Genomic DNA, 20290 nt, shown 5'->3' with positions numbered 1-20290 from the left:
ATTCATTAAAAGTTTATACTGGCTCACAGTACATTATCTGAAGAGTTTTCTGGAGAAGTACCATCACTTAGAAGCAAAATGCTGGTGCTAGGACAGTGAGAAACACTGCTTTATGAAGTGGCTCATATGGGTATAAATATGCTTATGTGCTTGACCGGAGATGGAATGGTCTTTGTCAGTATACCACTGTGTGAAGAAAACACAGAGAATGTTAGTTGTAGCCACATCTAAATGATATAAATTAATCATGATAGACAGAAACGTGCACAAGTGGCCAAGGAGGCCAACAGCATATTGGCCTGTACCAAGAACAGTGTTGCCAACGGGACTAGAAAAGTCATAATCAGGCACTGGAATAGATTGCCCAGGGAGGTGGTGGAGTCACCATCCCTGGAAGTGTTTAAGAGGCATCTGGATCTGGAGTTGGAGGATATAGTTTAGGGATTATGGGTTACAGCAGAGTGGCAGGTTAATGGTTGGACTTGATAATCTCAGAGGTCTCCTCCAACCTTGATGATTCTATGATCATGTGCAGCCATTTAAAATTATCCCAGCATGAGGGTAATTCAGCATGGAGGCAAAGACATGATCGAGGTAGGAAGCTGCTATGACACTTTTGCCCCTGCTTTGTGTGTGGGATATACTATCTATTTATGCTAAAGGTAAAAAAAGAACACGTGGCTTGTCCACATGGAGAGCAGATATAGCTGTTCAGGATTCTATGATCATGTGCAGCCATTTAAAATTATCCCAGCATGAGGGTAATTCAGCATGGAGGCAAAGACATGATCGAGGTAGGAAGCTGCTATGACACTTTTGCCCCTGCTTTGTGTGTGGGATATACTATCTATTTATGCTAAAGGTAAAAAAAGAACACGTGGCTTGTCCACATGGAGAGCAGATATAGCTGTTCAGTTAAGTGGGGTGTCTCTTTCCCTCCTGCAAGTTTGGCTGAGGGGCAACCGTGCACTGGTGCACTTGGCTTCCTTCTATACTTCATTCTTTTCAGCACTGCTCCCCGAGGGTTGGGAGAAGGGAGGAAAGGAAGAGCTTGCACTTTAGTCCAAGAGCTTCCATGTACAGCATAAAAAAGGGGCAAATAACAGCTTGTCATACAAGTTCAATACACACCATACATGATGGACAGGTTGTCTTGGACTTAGCTGAAGTTAACCTTTTCTTCTAGCCTATCTATAAGATACTATTCATTCCACTTTGGGTATATGCAAAGATTGGGATTGGCTGTTTGTCTGAGAACATAAAAAATTTAACAAAATGAAAGATTATTGACCCTAAATAGGAGAAGGAATTGCTTTACAGTTTTTCTTGTGCAGAAAATACATAGGTGCATTGTGTTCAAATTTCAGTTACTGAATATGAAACACAAGTATGTAAACTTCAATTAAGATGATTCTCATAATACAAATCTATTGTATAATGATAAACAAAACAGAACCATACCATTGCCTGAAAATCCACTTCAGCATCAACAAGAGCTTTGGAAATCTGTGCTGCTTGCTGAAAGTGAACATTATCTGAAAAGTGGAAGAGGAAAAAGGTAAACAAAAAATTGCTTCTGTAATACTCTGGGGGAAAGGCAAAGCAATGAACACACCAGACTCCCCAGCACTGCTGACTGAAACACAAATTAGTTGCAGAAAGCAGTATTATTTTATTGACGTAAATGTAACAGCCTTGCCCCTTCATGCTTTTGTTTTGTCAGTAGTAGAATTGCGAACCTGTCTGTAATACTAAAATGTCTAATTAACTGCAACTCACCATCTGCTGTTCCATGAATAAGGAGATACTCAACTTCCTTGAATTTTTCAGCTCTGGCCATTACTGTTGAACTCTGAAATTAAAGGGGAAAAAAATAAAAAAAAAGGTGCTATTTATTAGAAGATAACTTGCTACCAACTGACTTTGATTCCTGTTGACACAGTCTGGGGTCCGTCGGTTAAAACCAACCCCCCATTTCCCCCCTGTGAACTGCCACGTAGCGTGGTCACGAATCCAACAGTACTGTGCTCACACTCAAACCATTCTACACCCCTCTGCAATTATTCCCAAGGGTTATGGCTGCAAAGTAACAGGCAGTTGCAGAGGGAAGAGTTTTGTGAGCGAGGCACCCGTTTAATGCATCGCTATCGCGCTGTTAGCCTGCAGCACACCGTTTGCCATAGGTTTCCTGTGTGACTGCAGACAAGTTAAAAAAAATGTTGCCATGGCAACAGTGCACCCTATGATAGCAAGGAGTAGATCTTGCAGAGGCTACACACATTAAAATGTACACTAAAATGACACTAGTTTACCTGCAGGTAGGTCAACAGACCTAATAGTTCCTCAAGTAAAAATGGGTGACAAGATGTTTAAAATAATGCTCTCTCAAAATGACAGAGAAATGCCTGAAGGAAAAAAACCCTAGGCCAAATCTCTAAATAGAAATCAAGCTACATTTTGAAAATGGTTACATGATACAGTGATGAAAAGATTAAATAATCAGCAGTTAAGATTAATCAAGAAACTTAAAACACAGTAACAACATGTTTGCTAGAAGAACATACTAACCACCTGACTTGCTACTGTGCCTAAAGAATGAAGACAGTAAGGATTGCAGGTAAGATCTTTAAATTGGGCAAGGGAAGGGAATAGCATAGTGCTCTGCCGTAAGAGGGGCAAGAAGAAAGGGGACAAGAGACAAGATGTTTTAGGATTGATGAGACAACTAGCTTCTATGGCAAGGAAAAAAAAGTAGTAGAAATTTGGAACAGAAGAATGTTTGGGTTTTTTCTTCCCCACCTCGTCCTAAGGCTGTATCCTTGCACAGGGATTTGCATTTAGTACCCCCAAAAAGTCAAATTCATTGTATTGCCAAGACACAAAATTGTTCTAATTTCCTTATATCTGTTGTACACTTACGAGTCTTTAAGGCAAATATAAATATTACATTTAAATATTACATTCCTTTTGTCATGGCAGAATAGCATATCACAACCTTTTCATATGTGAAATGAGTTCTTTGTATTTATTCAACCAAGTCTAAGAAACAAGTTCAGCAGAGAGGAAACCCACCCTCCACTCTGCAATACTGCAGTTGCCCTCTTTAGATGGTCAAAGGCTGCAGAGCACCAGAAATCCCATCCGATATATGGAAATCCATGCACCATGGGAGCATGATGCTTCCATTGAAACGATTTGATATCGTGGACTAAGAACAGTTAGTTCCAGGTGCCAAAAATGTGGAAGAGAAGACTTTGATTCATTGAGGAGCACTGGTAAAGCAGCTGTCCAAAAGAATAATTCAGAAAGAAATGGCCCAGTGATATTAAAGAAAAAGAACAAAAGAAAAATAACCAAGCAGTATCCTTTGAGTGAATCATTTTCCACATGTGCAGAGGGAAACTTGATAGAGCAGCTTGCTAAGCTTTCTTCCAGCAAATCAGTGCTGTTTTAAGCAAGTCTTCTGCAAGTGGAAACCTGACTTAAGCTACACTTCTGAGAGCTCAATTTTGCAAAAGCAGTTTTAGATAAAGGATATCACTATTTTTCTCCTCCAAGCATTAAACAAAGTGAAGTTATTTGTAAAAAAAACTTCAGAAAGAAAAAACACACGAGATACCTTCTCTGCTTTTTTAATCACTTGCAAGTAACGCCTCACTTGTTATACCCATACTCTACAGGAAGAGTCCCTTCCCTAAAACATGCTTTAAGGACACAGTGAGTCTGTGTCCTTAAAGGATATTGCAAGATAGAGAGCAATCTCAAATTAGGCACAGTTAGAGAATAAAGCAACAGCGACATCAGCCGAACAAACCTCAAGTGGACAACAAATAAATACAACTTTATCTACCCCTTCCATGTCATAGTTATACTGTCGCGACAAAGGCTCCAAAAAAGGTAACGTGCACAAGTACTGAGAATTAGGCCCTACTGAGTGTAACTGGCTTTTCGAAAGATCACGCAGCAGTCAACATTTTATCAGCACTCCATAAACAAGTTAAGGTTTGGCTGAAACTGAAGGTCTCTCTCCCTTTAGCATATTCTCAGATAATAGAACAAATGTCAAATCAGTACAAGATGGCATATTTACAAAATTGTACCCTGTTTTGCATAACCTAATGATGCAGCAGTTCTTAAGGACTGAACATTTCAAATCTGCTAGAAAAAGATTGCCAAATCTATGACTGTTTCAAACACTTGCCAAAAGCATATCAAATTCAGAGTGAACTGCAAAATAATGTTCTCACAAGTTGAACAGTCTCTTCGGTATGCTTTACATGGCTACTGCATCTGACCTCCAGAGCTCTGCCCTGATTTAGTCTCAAGTCTTTTGCATCAGGGATATTTCTTCTGGGCAGACAGCTTCTGTGCCATTCGGCCTAGGATCCTACACAATTATACTGGGAGATCCACCCATGCTTCCTCTTCTCTTTTACAAAGCTCTGAATTATTAATAGTTTACCTTAAAAGACATTGATGACACCTAATTAGCCTTAGGAGTGTGAGTCATCCCTCAGACTTGACTGTTGATAAAGAATATTTAGCATCTCAGATACTCTGCCTTCAATAAATGCAAAACACAACATCACAGTAATACAAAGGTGGGATGTACTCCTCTTACCACAACTAGTTTCTGGAGTCTGTATGTTAACACTCATTAACAATACTCTGGGCATTAGGAAGGTGCCTAGCAGCACATATCTTCTGTAAGCAGGTGTGTACCCAGTCTCTTTTTTGTAAATTAGGGAATATGGTACACTGTTTATGCATCTTTTCACTTTTGATGCCAGCTTTACAGCGGATGCAGTAGGACAGAATAAATGATGCAGCATGCACACCTGACAGTACAAAGTTCACAGTTCAAACATGCTTTAACAGCTTCAGCTGGGAGAGCTTTCAGTACATATTTTCCATTTACTCTAAAAAACATTCAGTTCAGCAAACAGCTCTCATCAGCAACAAGGGGCCAGGAGGGACTATTGGGACTGGGGCATAGAACAAAGGGGCTGTAAGCCAGGAACATGCTGGGCTGAAGTCAGTAAGGGTCTTCAGCAACAACAAAATCCCACAACCCTTTCACTGATGCTACGTGAAAAGCAACAAACTCATTGTCGAGCTACCCCACCCCTCCAGGTTAAAAGTAAATTCCAACTAATATATTATTTGAAGCATTTAACAACAAACGAGGACTTCAATTGCATTTTCTCTAGGAGCAGCAGCAAAGTGTGACAATCTGATCTGTGCAATTACTCCTCCTCCATCTAGCCACCATTCTCCCCAATTAGTCCTCTGAGTAACACATTTGAAACCTTTAGCTCTTTGGTACTGGCAGTTTCAACGTGGCCATTGCCAGCAATGGATACTATGCCAAGAAAATCCGACTCCTGGCTTGAAAGGATTAAACAGTCCTCTGTTGCCATCTGTGCCGTGAAGCTGGTGAATGACTTTGTGCACCCAGAGCGTTAACGTTCGTTCTGCACAACGACAGTAACTTGTATTTACACTGCTACCTCGCAGACCTCCTACTGTTCCCACTGCCTTAAAGAAATACATTTGGAAAAAGGCAGGCAGGCGGCTGCAGGCTGCTGGTCAGTCCCTGGTGGGCCCCAGTAGCTTGCTGATTAGATGAGGCAGTCACAGTGCCAGCACAGTTGTCCAGCGGTCACTATCACTGTCCTCAGTCTTGACCAGAACATCTCATATAGCAGTTGCCAAAACAAGATTAGTGTAGTGATATGTCAAAACAGATGTTTCAGTCCATGTATGTATGTATTTATGGTTTTCCAAACTTTTAAATTACAGCAATAACCTCCCCCTTTTTTCTACCCATGGCACTTATTTTTTTAATGCCTTAAGACACAAGCAGTGCTAGATTGTCTTCTAGCCTATTTACCAGCCCAAACATGGAGAATGCCCCATCTCTTTTTCTCGAACATCAGTGTTTGGTTCCAGCATCACCATGGCTGAACACCTTTGTGAAACATGTCAATAACCAAGGCACAAAGGACCCCTCAGATCCCTCACAGTTCTTCAATAGCCACTGTATTTTCACCTAGACCTGAAGTTTAACAAAACCTAACAGAAGGCTTGGCTAATCTGCCATATGCCCAGCTACACCTGTGACTTGAAAAAGCCCTGGAGTCAACAAAAAGCAACTGGCACATGGAAGAGCAAGTTGGTGATTAACCATGCCACAACAAGGACAATCTATACGTATTTTGCTTCTATTAGGACACATGGAATTTCCCTCACTTCTGAACATTAGCCATTTTAGAACAAACTCTGGACACTCCATTTGATGGAGATGGGGCCAAAATTCCAACCCCAACACTGCTGGCTCTCAGGTAGCCTGCAATTTGATATGATCCCAGTACAGACAGACTTACCTACCTGTCGAAATTTTCTAGTATTTGGGAGATTTTGCTTTCCCTGAAAAAGCTTGCAGATTCTTAAAGCAACAAAGTTCATACAATACATAATTTTTTAAAAACCACATTTCAGAAAGAATGGGAGTACATTTGCTTTGGTGGAAATGTGTAAGATAAAGCATAGTTTGCTCACCAACATACTAAATTTTAAAACAAGTATTTTCCTTGGTGATTAAAAGAAAACAGTTTTTACAACTTATTTTACAGCCTGCAAAATAGCCAAATGGAACTGAATATAAAAAAAACCCAAACCAACTCAACGCACCAACCAAACAACAGAAACTCCACACCATCCAGCAAGCAGGAGCTGCCTCACACAAATCCAAACACGTAAGATTGCCTCAAAAAGCACAATCTAACAGTTCTAGCTGGAAAGAAGAAACAAACTTATTTCTTCTCATGGGGAAGGAACTAAACTGTTTCAAGAAAAATACTGTGGTTTAGAAACAAAACTAGACACCAAAATGGAATAAAGTGATTTCTTTCTTACATTATAGCTCTTCAGATTATCACTCTCTATAGGAAGGCCCATGTATCTCTCCGTGTATATTGAATCTGCAATTTAAATAAAAAAAAAATTAGAATCTGCTACTTAATATCCAGTCTGTCTACCATAAATTTTACCCACTGACACAAACAGTAACAATGCATACTGGAAAGTAAAAAAACCAAAAAAACAAGCCGAACCAAAACCAACCAGGTTTTCCACAATGAGGCATGTAGGTACCCATAATTATTCAGAATATTTAATCTTCTTGTTGCCATGGACACCTGAATGCTGAATATTAATAAAGTACTTTGTGTCAATGTTTCCTTATTGTTATTCTTTCAGTAATCCTAAGAAAATTACTGAAAATGTTGCAGTAAATAACTAGCACTTGAAAAAAAATCTTAGATATTTTATCTAAATGTTAACTACCAAAAATCTATAAAATGAAGACGTAGTAATAGATTAGGATTCATTTTAGGCTGTTACATATAGTAAAAATTAAGCACATCTGATTTTCCACACATTTTTCACCACAACACTATGTTACTTTTTTGCAGATTTGCTGCTTTGTTTTAAGCCATGCAAATCAATACTCTGCTGCCATATTCTAATGCCCATTTGACTTCTCATCAGTGTTGTCACAGTGGAGTTTTTTTCATGCTGAATATGCATACCTTCATAATCCTTTAATCAACTAAAGGTGGAATTTTAGAGATCCTGATCATTAGAAAATATTTCCTGTCATACTGTAATATTTATGTCCAAAATATTATGAAGACTTTGCTATGTCCTCAACAGCCTAATGCTAATACCTGGCAGTATGATTTGAGCTGCTGAATTAGCGGTTATACAGCCACTGTGCTAGCTGCAGAATGATAAGTTATGCCTTATTTAGCAGAGGTTTGCCAGGAAAAGCTTTCCCTTGAATGTTTTTAGACATATCCAAAACAGAAAAATGTCAAAATGTGGTCAAATTATATATAGTATAAATAGGTGATGGTACAAATTTTTTTTAATCTGGGAGGAGGGCTCCTATAACTGTATTTGTAGCCTCATGCAACTACAGCCTTATGCACTATAAGCTTGAAGCATGTACTGACTTGTCTATTTGATCAGGTTTTCCTCACATCAAGCTATTCTCAAGATGAATTAGATTATTCATAAAATCCAAATTTTACATGCTAAAAGAAAAAAACCAAAATCCAACCCTACAGCAATTCAAATCCTATTCTGTTCATTTGAGAGAATAAATTACAATGTAAGTTTAACATTAACCCTCACAGTTCGTTCTTAGAAGTGACGTTATATTTTGAACAAGCCAAGTCTAACAGTGATGGATTCCTGACACACAATACTGGTCTCAGAACTTGTGGCAACTTTGGAAAGCAAACACAGGCACATTACAGTAATACCACAAATATTACAATAATTTAGCCTTCATTAAAGGTTAAATAGATTACCTGAAATTATGGATTTTTTTTAAAATAGGAAATAATATTTAACAAATTGGTTTAATTTCAAAATGCAGTAGCCATGAGTTCATAAAAACAGACCAAGTGGCATTTACATGGCATGTAGTAGATAATCAAAGTTCTGCACTATGAATCAACACTTTGCAGCATGTGCACTGCAAGACATATGGGAATCCTTGTAACGAGGAAGCCATCACATACCATAATATTGCCAATGTGACACAGGGGCAACCGCTATTCCACACTTGAACACGCCGCTTCCAGAGCCAAGCACCATGGAGGTCACATATCCCCCATAAGACTGAGAAGAAAACATTGCTGTTATTTTAGTCGGAAAGGAAAGGATGGGGCCCATCTGCTACACAGTTCATCAGACATTTATAGGCTCAGTGTTTTTCATATTAATGAACTCCATTCTGAATTTGGGTCAGATCTCAGCCAGCCTGCTCAGTCGGGGAAACAGGCATCAAACAGCGCATGGCAGCTGTGGCGCTGATGAATGAGTACTTGCTGGGGAAAAAGGGTGCAAACGCCACTGAACTGTGACTCAGCTGAGGATGACAGTGTTTGGTAGCACCGTAGGCAGCAGCGAAAGACAGGAAACAAGACACTGCTGACCCGCTGTGTCCCTTCCCGTGCTGGGGGAGTGGGAGGAAGCAGAGCTCCAGCCCACAATGTGCCCGATGAGTAGTTGCAACAGGGCATCCAAAAATTTACAGCTCCCTTGGAGCAGGCCTATGGCAGCTCGCTCCCTAACTCTCCCCCAAAGTGTCAAGAGCAAGACTGTGACTGGGGAGTGAAAGATCTTCTGCTGAGTCTGTGGGAGGAACTGTGCAGCAACACACTCCTCGCTACACATGGAAAATTTACTCACAGTCTAGCCTGATACACAGACGAGTAAATATCTGACACACTTGAGCATCCAGACAGCAAGATACCTAAACACTGTCACCAACTGCCCAAGTGACTGGCCTCACAATAGTTTTAAGGGGTTATTGAGGAAAATGTGCCCACCCACATTCAGAAAGAAGAGCAATTTTTGGATCTCATTCCTGTCTTGAAACCAGATTACAGGCAAATGGAACTGTATTTTAGTTAAAAGTCTTTAAATGTTTGCTCCAACTTCAATTCTTGGGCCCTCCCACTGAGATCAGGAAATAAATCCATGTGCTTAATAAATAACCCCTTGTATAAATATGCTGCCTAACCTGGCCACAGTAAAGATATTACTGCTGAATCTATGGCAAGCAAAATTAATCCACACAGCGATAGGTTGACAATGAGAGGCTGACAATCTCAAAACTCAAGAGATAAAGAAAATCTGTTTGCCCACAGGTTCTGTATCCAGGGTGCATAATCTGGACAGCTCCAAAGAGGAATGCTCTTCAACTATTCAACCTGAGGCTCATAAGGACTTATAATGGCAATGCTTTAAGTCCTATTTATGCAGAAAGAGTTTTCCTTCCACTACAGTTAACACTACTACACAGTATAACAGAGGAATCTACTACCAGAAAAAAAGCTGCTAAAGGCACCATCATCATATTGCCATCAAGCAAATTATTTACTGGTGCCTGTCACCAGCAGTGCCCAAATTTCAGTTAGCAATTTAATTCAAGATCCCGCATGCAGTCCTGCATATACTTAAACACAGTGTGCTTAAACAGAGCATGCAAGAATAGACCCTATGACACCAGAAAAAGCAGTGAAACAGTGGCCTGGGACAGAGGAATACGCAGCATTATAATCTCTAATGCTACATATGCACTTAGCCTTGCAGCTGAGGGGGTAGGTATATGCCATTAAACACTACGCTCTACTGTGACAGGTTTAAAGATGCATCAAGTTGGGGCAATCTGGCCTCTGGTTGCAAGTACTGCTGAAATAAAATATAGCCAAGCAGAGCAATGTAGCAGATCTAGGTATTTGCAGGCACTTTTAAGATGTTTTATCAGTTCAATTACTGGATTGTGCTGTGACCCAGAGGTGCCTCACATGAAGTAGCCCAGCACCTCACACGCACGGCAGCACAACAAATAGTTGTTACAATTAAATAATATGCCTGCCAAAATTATTTGAGTACTTACCCAACCCCAAATAGCTATTCTGTCCTTATCAACAAAGCTCATTTCAGAAAACTTTCTGAAAGCAAACAGAATAATTAAACACTTAAAGGTTGCCAGTAGCTGCCATTTTACAGGTGTGCCTATTTTCCATCAAGTCTGCCTCTTTTTATTACACAAATAAGCATTTCCCACTTCATGACAGTGACTGCATATGAAGACATACAATAATTCAAACACATGTCTTTAGGAAATTCAGAAAAACATCTGTGCACGTGACACTTTGTAAAACCCCTCAAACTGCACTCACTGACATTTGTAGTGTATTAGGTTAGATTTCACTACCTGCCTTGCACTTTTTTTGGTGTTTGTTTGTTTTGTTTTTGTTTTTAAATATACACGACAATCAAATTGCAGCAGTAAGGGACAGGCTGACACATGTAAATCAGTCACCATTTAAAAACAAACCCCACAAGATTGTGAAATACTATTTGTTTAAACTCCTTAACATTTTAAAATCCCAAACAGAAAACCCTGTAAGATCATTCCATTATGATTCTGAGAGATGCATGCTGTGATTGTCTGGGTTAGCAAAGTTCTACAAGCATAAACCAAGTGAGGAACATGCACTATGATGTAAAGGCTGAGTATTTCATACAAGTAATTCTGCCACAACACAAGCTTGCAAAATGCTTGGAGTTAAACTTCCATTTCCAAGTTCCTTAGTAGCATGTTCTTGTACTAATGTGACAGCTATAAAACCAGAGATACCGTAAATTTTTATTTCAGCATTAATTCTTCTCTCTAAACATAGAATGATGGTTGGCCCATAAATGACACACTCTGGTTACAATTTTTGCCAATAATTTCAAGATAACCATTCAGAACCTTTACCCTATTTTCCCCCTGCACAATAGGCACATAAAAGGAGCAGGTGTTGACCATTTCCCTGTCGCTCACCTGGCTGCTGCTATCTGATCTTCCACTTCATATGTTCCCAGCCTTCGGTTTATTGCGTGCATAATTTCATCCCCTTGGTATCCACTTCCTCTGCCATCAAAACTGGCCACAATGATCTTCTCAGTGCTTGCGAGATATGTAGCCCAGCTGATCTGGAAGGCATAATCTACTTTCTGACTACAAGGTCCTGCATACCTGGATAAAAAGTGCCACAGACTTCAGTTATTTACTCTTTACATATTCTCATATCAAGCATCTGAAATACAATTATTGCTGACAATTTTTGGCTACTAAAGCAGGATAAACTTTTAAATTAAACTGAGCAAACAAGAAAAGCATCACTACCGATTCCAAACTGATGCTTTGCTGGACACTAAAATCAATATGCTCTTTGAAAACTTCTATTCTTAATCAAGCAGATGGGATATTTTTTTTGTTTTACTGCTTTCTGCTCTAATGAGAAATTTTCATTATTTTGACTTTAAGCAGCTTATCAGAACTCCAAGCCAAATTCTCTTTTCTGTTGGCATATCTGAGTCACCTGAGTTTCAAAGTGATGTTCTCTATTTCTGTTTCATTCACCCATGATTTATTTGTTCTGAAATCAGCAAATAGCCTTCATTTGGAAAACTGAAAAATACCTTTTTCTGCATTTTTAGTGTCTCATCAGTCTAAACTATTTCTTATGCAGGCTGAGGAAACAGAAGCCAAACTGTAATTTTAACTCTTTACTTTAAAATATTTCAGAAGCACTTGACCACTATGAGATCATAATCTGAGTGCACCTCATTACTACTTTTGATGGCAAATTTCTGTGCAGTGCACCTCTGTAGTCCCTTTGCAATGGAATAAGAAATGGAAGAATGGCTCTTGTGTCTCTAGAACCCTCACAGTTTTAAAAGCAAAGAAAAAGAACTACTGGGAATTCTTTATTTCAAGCTATAGATCTTGATACTTCCGAAGGAATTTCTGATATCAAGATCACCACGAAGCAGAGGTGATCCTGACAAAGGTCCTGGTAAGTCAATAAAGGCAGTATCAAAACCAAAATTAGTCTTAAGAGGCCAAGATCACTGACTGCTCATTAAAATGTTCAATAAGCATATAAAAAGTATTACAGTGCTACCCAATAACATTAAATAAAGATGTATCTAACAATTAACAGCTAGTTCCCTTGTGGAGGCAGCTTTTTGTAAAAAGAGGAAAAGCTTAATATTTCTATTTTAATGAATAGCTAAAATTCAATAATTTCCAGTTAGAAGAAAACATACCATAATGAACAGAAGTGCCTCAGGAAGAACTGACCAGGCAGCTTGTGCTCATGGTCTTAAATTTATGAAAAAACAACAGCAAATGCAATCCTGACCACGCAATGAAGTTTGTCAACGCTAGCTGATAGTCAAATATCACACACAAAATGCAACATCACACACACTATGTCAGCTTTAGGATACACATCTTATTCAAGGTTTCATTCTGGAATGCCATTTCATTGAAATTCCTGAGGAACTTCAGGAGCAGAGGAGGAGGTAAACTATCACTAACATCCTGGCTTTTAAATCAGATACAGACTGTATCAGCCTCAGTGGCTCCAGCTGAGTATGTGCTCATTAAGCATGACATCATCTTATGGTACAGGAATCCAACACAAATTGGGATACATCTCGATTTTCCATTCCATCTTAAATCCTGCTTCAAGAAGTAATTGGAAAACATGACAGTGTTCTGTCTCCTGATCTTACTAAGAGCATTTGAAGTAGATGAAGGCAATTACCAATATTGCCATGTAATTGAAAACTTACACATCAAGGAGCAGAGGGTACTTCTTTGATGAATCGAAATGGGGAGGCAGTATCATTTGATACCACAGGTCTAAAAGTGAAAAAAGTTTGACTTGGGTCAGTTCTCCAGCGAAGCAATTTGACATGCATTGCAATTCATACAAGAGCACATTTGAGCCACCCCCGAAAAACTAGTTTCATCTGAACTGTCCTAATATATACAGGAAAATGGTCCTAGCTAATCTGTTTTTTTTAAAAAATGTTTTACAGTTAGCTTAGCAGAAAGTCCTAAAATTTAGGGACTCAACATGCTGTCTCCTAACATTATTCTAAGCTTACATGTAAAACTTGTTAGGTCTCTACACTGGTACACCTGGCACTAGCTCAAAAACGTTTCTCTAATAAAATTTATCTCCCAGAAGTAAAAAGAAATTCTAAATATTTTGAATCTGCCAGATAGACTTGGCATGACAGTTTGTAAAGCATCCCAAAAACCTATCCAATTTCTGAAGCAACATTGATTCCGGTTCCGTCCATGTTATTCTTTCCACCCAAGTTGGCTGAGAGTCAGCTGAACATTTTAAATTCACACCATGTAAGTTTTGCAAACTGAATGGTTCAATTGGTCACTCATGAATTTTAAAAGAACTGATGCTGCAAAGGAGCCATGAAGCAATGCTGAGGGACTGCAATGCAGTAATAGTCAGAGTACAAGTCTTACAGAAATTTGTCCACATATGAATATGAAAGGCACCAGAACACTGAAACATTAACAATCTACACTGAACACATTGAAATAACTAATATTAAGTTTTTGCATGCTCTATAGTAATGGGACTCAATTTCTTCCTTGACAACATACAGGGATTTTTGAGTAGATTTAAAATTTGAAGTAGGACTACATAAATGGATTTATTTCTCCTATTTGTGACATTAAAAATATATTCCCCTTACCCAGAAGGTTTTACCCTGAAGACATGAAGTAGTAAGAACAAAGAGGAATAATTAAAAAAAAGAATATACAACTGATAGCACGAAGAACATCTTTAAATCTCCATCTTGCCTGGAAGATTTCATCTTTAGCCCTAGTAAAAATGTGACAGAAATAAAAGACAGAAAACACAAAGATAAAGAGAGTTATTACATAAATAAGGTAACAGTGAAAGAAGGGAGGCATCAAAAGGAACAGTGAGCAATGAGTGACTGAACTCAATACAGCTTGTAAGATATAATTGCATTAAGAGTATCCAATAATTTTATCAAGAGGAAATTTGTCATGAAGAGAAAAGCTAGCGGCAAAGGCTGGAGCAAGAACAGTTTAGACAGGTACCAGGCCTCCCACTGCTGGTCCATCTGATGTTCTTCAGCCTAAGAGCACACCAAGAAAGCTTCTGCACCCAAAATCAGAGGAGCACCACTCATAAAGCATTAGCAGTTCATTTTCTAGCATTTTGTTCTAGTCTGCATTGAGGTTTAAGTAGTCTTGGAGTGTGAATATGCTTTTAAGAATGTGACTATTCAATCCAAATATTCCCACACACAAAGTCAAAGGTGATAGTGTTGAAATGTTGCTTAAATGTTTTTTTTTCAAGCTTTTCCATTTAGAATCTGTGTCTGTTTTTTCATAGTAACTGGACTTTTCCACATTTCCAACCTGTTAACACAAACCAAAGGGACCTGCACCTGTAAATTAAGACCTACTTGAATTTATAATGTAATTTAAATTCAACAGTGCTTACAAGCTTTGTGCTCCATTCTCATTTCTCTTATTTACTTAATGTGGTGTTAGACACTTCTGTTTTTCAGTTTATTATAAAGGAAAAAAGGAGTTAAGCCACTTCATCATCAAAACATCAAGATATCACACCAGGGAAAAAGCATATTTTAGATAAGAATATTTTGGGATTTCACAAAAAACCAGAATGTTTGGAAATGTCCAAAAAAATAAATCTTGCCTTGCCTCTAAGTGCTGAATAACTGCAATAATCCCCACTACACCCATCTGTTCTGTCATGCTCCTCAGCAGAAGACCTTGAAGCACTTGGTGAAAAGGCAAGAGAAAGGTAAAAGATGTTTTTTGAACTTACTGTATCCACCTACACTAAGGGAGCCAATTTTTTTTGAAGGCATCTGAATATCTTTCAATGCATTTTCCAGTTCAGTATTATTTTCCAAGTATCTGAGGACTAAATAACAGAGTAAGTAAGACTCAGATTAAATACATTACTTTCAAATGCACTATTTTTAAATTATGAACTACTTTAAACATTCAATTTGAGATGATGGCAGCCTACATTGAAGTCTTAGTTTACTGCAGTTTTTGTTTTTCCTCTCAGATCCAATGTTTACAATACAATTTTCCTCCAGTTATTTAGTAACCAGAAAGCTGTTTTCCCCATTTTTCATCTAAATGCAGTTTCAGAAAAATTGAACAATTATCCAGTAAATAAGTCATACATTACTCACTGTTTTTTAGCACAATGTAAAATAATATTAAATAAACTATGAATAAATGTATGCCAAGCTTTATAATTTATTCGTCTGGTAATTATTTGAAATGAAATTTACCCTTCATAACTGACATTTGAATTACTATACTAAGCAATGAGAACAAAATGAAAATAAATTTACAGTACAATTTTCTGGCTCAACACAAATTATATTTAAAGTCAATCCCATACCTTGATCATCAGTGCTTCTGTGCAGGGTAGACACAGGCAGGCCTGGACCTGTTAATAGGGCACAGTACCTTCATGTTTGCATGCTGTCTTGAAACATAACCCTTGTAAAGTAACTAGAAACGGGTGAATCACAAAAGCTCAGAACTCAGCCTGCACAAGCTGCAGTTTAAATCAGCAGGGGCCAAATTCAAGCCACAGGATCTCACAAAATTTTCGGACTGTCTCACAGATGAGCCACATGACTATCAGGTACTGGAGAACTGAATTTCCACTTCTTAGCAAAGCCTACGCATTCGGTGTGGACCACAGTTTGTCAATCAGTAAGCCTTGTCACAGAGACCACAGCAGCCATCGTTTTTACAACCTGACTGAACGATTCCCTCTGCTATCTGTCTGTCCTTCTAGCCCATAGATCAGGGAAGACCTTGGCATCTTAAAAAAAACATTGTACATTTCAATGTAAAGAAATTTTATAGAAGATTTGATTTTTCCCAGCCTTTGATTAATTTATCCCTTGTAGTATCTAGCACAAGCACTTGCAGGTGCAGGACAGATTACAGTCCCACTGCTTACCTTATGATTAACTGGATTATTTTTTTTTTACCAGCACTATCTATCTTATTTCCACACAGAGAGCACTGCTCTTTACTCCCAGCCTGTTGCTTGTCATGCGCTCAGAGCCTCCAAATTCCTTCTGCAGCCAGAGCTCCCCATGCAGCTCTTGAGGAGATGCGCAGTGCACAGTAGTGTTTTGCAGCTTTTTCATGTCTACTGACAGATAAAACTAACAAGTTTTATCCTTGTAATTTTTGTCAACGTGCTTTTGAGCCTAGGAGGCAGTAAGGCAGTATGTTTTTCCACTGCCAATGCATTTATCCAATGACATCAACACATATCATTGTTACGCGGTACATATCAAGATCCTGATGAAGTGAACTTCCCCACCCAACTAATCAGTGAGTCATGTTTATGTCAATTAATTCGGGATATACTCACCAAGACAATTTAGCTGATAATACTGTGCATCTTTGCTGAAGGACACAGAATAATACTGGCATCTTTCTTGATTCAGATCACAGCTAACACATTTAGTAGAATTTGGACTGCTTTCCAAGAGCACTCTGCAAAGTAGATGAGCTTCATTTCAGAGATGACTTTTTTTTAAGCTATGCTAAACCAATGTATGTTTTTTAAATTAGATGGCCAAATGAAATATGTTAAAATTCAGAAGGAAAATCATTACTGAGTTAACAATTAGAGAAAACTTAAACTTTTGAGTTCAATTAATATTGAAATTATAATCATAGCAAAAAAAAAGCATGAAATGTTTTCTTTAGGGGTTCATTGCTTGAGGATTAGCTGTTTCTTCTCACAATTTCCCTTTAATCAACTCAATTTACAGAAAAGCATTTTAGTTATTTTTGCAGTTTATACTCTTACACTAATTTTCATTAAACATCCTCTATAGGATCCCACCTTAAACTGAACATGCTAATCTTTTAGTTTGCAATGCTTTTTATTTAAGTTTTTCTTTCATTAACTACTGATACCATTACTGCAGAAAAAAATTTCTTACTTATAAAGATTTCTTCCTCCTGGCTTTCCACCATTTTCATTGCTAATGTAATACCTATAAAAGCAAAACATACTGGTTTTGGTAAAATATTTACGGTACATTACAATATTTAAACGTTTATATTACGTATTTAAAGCAGATTTTTAATGAGCTAGATGACATTTTTGCCCTGTTCTCCTTCCCTGCTTGCTTAGACCTTTGTTACCACTCCTTAGGATAGGAATCAGTAGCTTAATTACAAATACTTACAAAAACTTATTGGTTACAGCTTCTATGCTGATTACTTCCCATTTTCCTGAAGTAATAGGTACTGGAGCCTGGAACAGGGGGAAAAACAAGGCAAAAAGTAAAACATGAAGCTCCTTGACCACCAGAAGAAACACAAGCCAGCAGTGACCATCCGACACGTTATTACTCACCTGTGAGCCATTTATGTAATGGATGTGCTTGTAACCTTCTGCATTGCTGAAGACTTTGTAGTAGGTAGTATTGTCAGGTGCAAAGTGAGGGACAGATGGCTGAAACTTGGACATAAGAGAGAGATCTATTAAAGCAAGAAACAGAACTCCAGACCCAAAGCAATAAATTTAGGTTTTGATATCTCTAACTGGGAGTCTCAATAGTTAAGGCAATGCATTATTGAACATACTGCAAATATTTTTGCCTGCTGACTTAGTAGGTAGAAACTGTAGCCATCATCCTATGAGTAAACACACTTGAAATATTTTCTTGCTCCTTAAGCAGCAGAATTTCCTGAGTATTAGACCTGGTCGTGATCTGTATCCCCTCCTACCTCCTTTGAATTTGACGCACTTCAGGTGTTCTTAGTTTTCTACCATTTTAGGAAACAATATGTGCATCTACTTTCAAAGTCACAGTTTCATTATGTCTAACGCCAACATGCAGCTGTAACCTCTAAAAATGTAAACTTTGCAAATACATGTTTTTCTTGAATTTCCCAATTTAAAACATGTGTTTGTGAACAAATTCTTTGAACTAATTTTTTTTTTTTGTTAGCTTAACTGTGAAAAAATGCCCCCTTCTATTAAAAAAAATCAAGTTGCTTTCCAGAGGGGAAATTTTGCCAGTAAGTAGGTGATTACAGAATGACAGACAACCCAAACTGGAAGGATATTTTCATGAAGGAACCATCCATTTATCAATTGAGTGACAGAAATGAATCAATTTCTTCTACTGACTGCCATCTGAATGTGCTACACATGGTAGAAAGAAAGAGAGCAATGAAATTGAACTGAATGAAATAAAAGTTATTTCTGTGATAAACATCCAAAGGATCTCAATGCCAATTAGGCAACTGACACAATGCAATTGCCCCAGAGATATTTTACCCATTCTGACATGGAAAATTAAAAACAAAGTGCCTTGCCTCTGGTCATTCAGTAAGCAATTATAGAAAGTGAGTCTTCCGAACCCATGTGCTCCAGGTAACCCCTCCTTCTTCCCAAGCAGTATTTTGGCAAAAAGTTAACCTGGCAAATATTTTGCTAGCTTTTCTCTTATTGCAGTCTTGCTTTTTCAAAGTGTGACTTTCCTTCACTCAACTGGCATGCTCTAACTCAGCTGATGACCTGGAAGCCTTATGCAGTAACACAGGCTGTTTAAATCTAGATTTAATTTGAATCTAATTTCATCTCTATTTTTAAGTAAACCCGAACAACCAAACCCAAAACATTATAGATACAAAGAGAGGACTACATGTATATTTTACATACCCATATAAATTACTGACATTTGTATATATGTATGTGTATATATACACACCTCTCATATATAAAAACTATTCCTTATTAGTCAAGCATCATTTTATCATCCCTAAGTAGGTAAAAATAAAAGAAAGGAATAAATATATCTTTCCTACCCACTCTTCAATCCTCCCTACTCTCCACTCCCTTCTCAAATCCAAGAAACACATAGTGAGATTAGCTTTTCTTCCAACAGCTCCTATGATGTGGGTTGTCTCTTTAAAAGAAACAAAAAACCAACAACCTAGTTTAATGGCACAGACTTGCATTTTGCCCTCTCATTTTGCACAACTGTTTACAAAGTCTGCAGCTTGATCATCACATTGTCTAATTGTGAAGCCTTTGCTGCAGAGAAGCAAAATGTGTCAGCGTTAAGGCCTTCCTTTCCATATCAAATTTGACAGCAGGTGGGTTGATCTCTCATCTTCATACTGCGGATGATTTCATCCCTGCTGTTGCCTCCCTCTTTGCATTTCTTTAAACTTTCATTTTTGACTTCAAAAGTGAATTAGTGACTAAAGCATAATCAGTGTGTGGAAAATGCGGGAGTGGAAAGTGTACTCTGTGTTCTCATCAAAAACTCTGAAACTCATTTCTCCCTCCAAGTCTGAACTTTTGCATCTCTGCTTCGCTTCCCCCAGATCTTCTGTGTAGTTCATTAGGTGCCTACTCTCTACCATGTACAAAAGGACTGAGAGGCAGCTTGGAAAGCATCATCCAGACAGTAGTGACTGGTTTGGCAGAAGCGTATGAAAATTTTAATCTGGTCAGTTATATGCATCTTGCTCCCACTTCTCTTCAATGAGTATTTCGTGTGTGTGCAAAATAAATAAGTAGCCCTGATGAGAACCTGGGATGGTTCGTTGCAATTTGAAATGCTAAAAATTACTTTTGTCCTCTATGCCTTTCCTCTAATATGATTCAAAGGTTTTAGCAATTCTTAATACATTTTAACCCTTAGATCTTACTGAAGGAAGGGGCAGGAAGACTGGAAAGGAGCTAAAGCAGCATAGCTGACAACTCCCCCAGAACAAAGGGAGTTCTGAATCCTGGCTCCTACTACCAAAGCAGCAGGT

The 20290-nt window shown here is 38.2% G+C and overlaps 1 protein-coding gene across 1 annotated transcript in view; it reads right to left on the bottom strand.

Moving 5' to 3' along the window:
* DPP4 (dipeptidyl-peptidase 4) overlaps positions 1–20290 on the bottom strand; it is a gene marked incomplete at its 5' end in the record, with an annotated part of 31138 nt that continues 10848 nt past the window's right edge. Inside the window, 14 exons of the mRNA XM_009084548.1 lie at positions 1–186; positions 1462–1535; positions 1780–1852; positions 6919–6983; positions 8592–8691; positions 10478–10532; positions 11414–11608; positions 13216–13285; positions 15282–15380; positions 15876–15923; positions 16872–16996; positions 17452–17505; positions 17701–17768; positions 17859–17975. Coding sequence (XP_009082796.1) covers positions 88–186; positions 1462–1535; positions 1780–1852; positions 6919–6983; positions 8592–8691; positions 10478–10532; positions 11414–11608; positions 13216–13285; positions 15282–15380; positions 15876–15923; positions 16872–16996; positions 17452–17505; positions 17701–17768; positions 17859–17975 — 1242 coding nt within the window. The remainder of the gene's footprint in view (positions 187–1461; positions 1536–1779; positions 1853–6918; positions 6984–8591; positions 8692–10477; positions 10533–11413; positions 11609–13215; positions 13286–15281; positions 15381–15875; positions 15924–16871; positions 16997–17451; positions 17506–17700; positions 17769–17858; positions 17976–20290) is intronic.

Source organism: Acanthisitta chloris, unplaced genomic scaffold, assembly GCF_000695815.1.
Source record: "Acanthisitta chloris isolate BGI_N310 unplaced genomic scaffold, ASM69581v1 scaffold27141, whole genome shotgun sequence".
NCBI classification, from domain to species: Eukaryota; Metazoa; Chordata; class Aves; order Passeriformes; family Acanthisittidae; genus Acanthisitta; species Acanthisitta chloris.
This window is presented reverse-complemented; position numbering and strand designations above follow the sequence as displayed.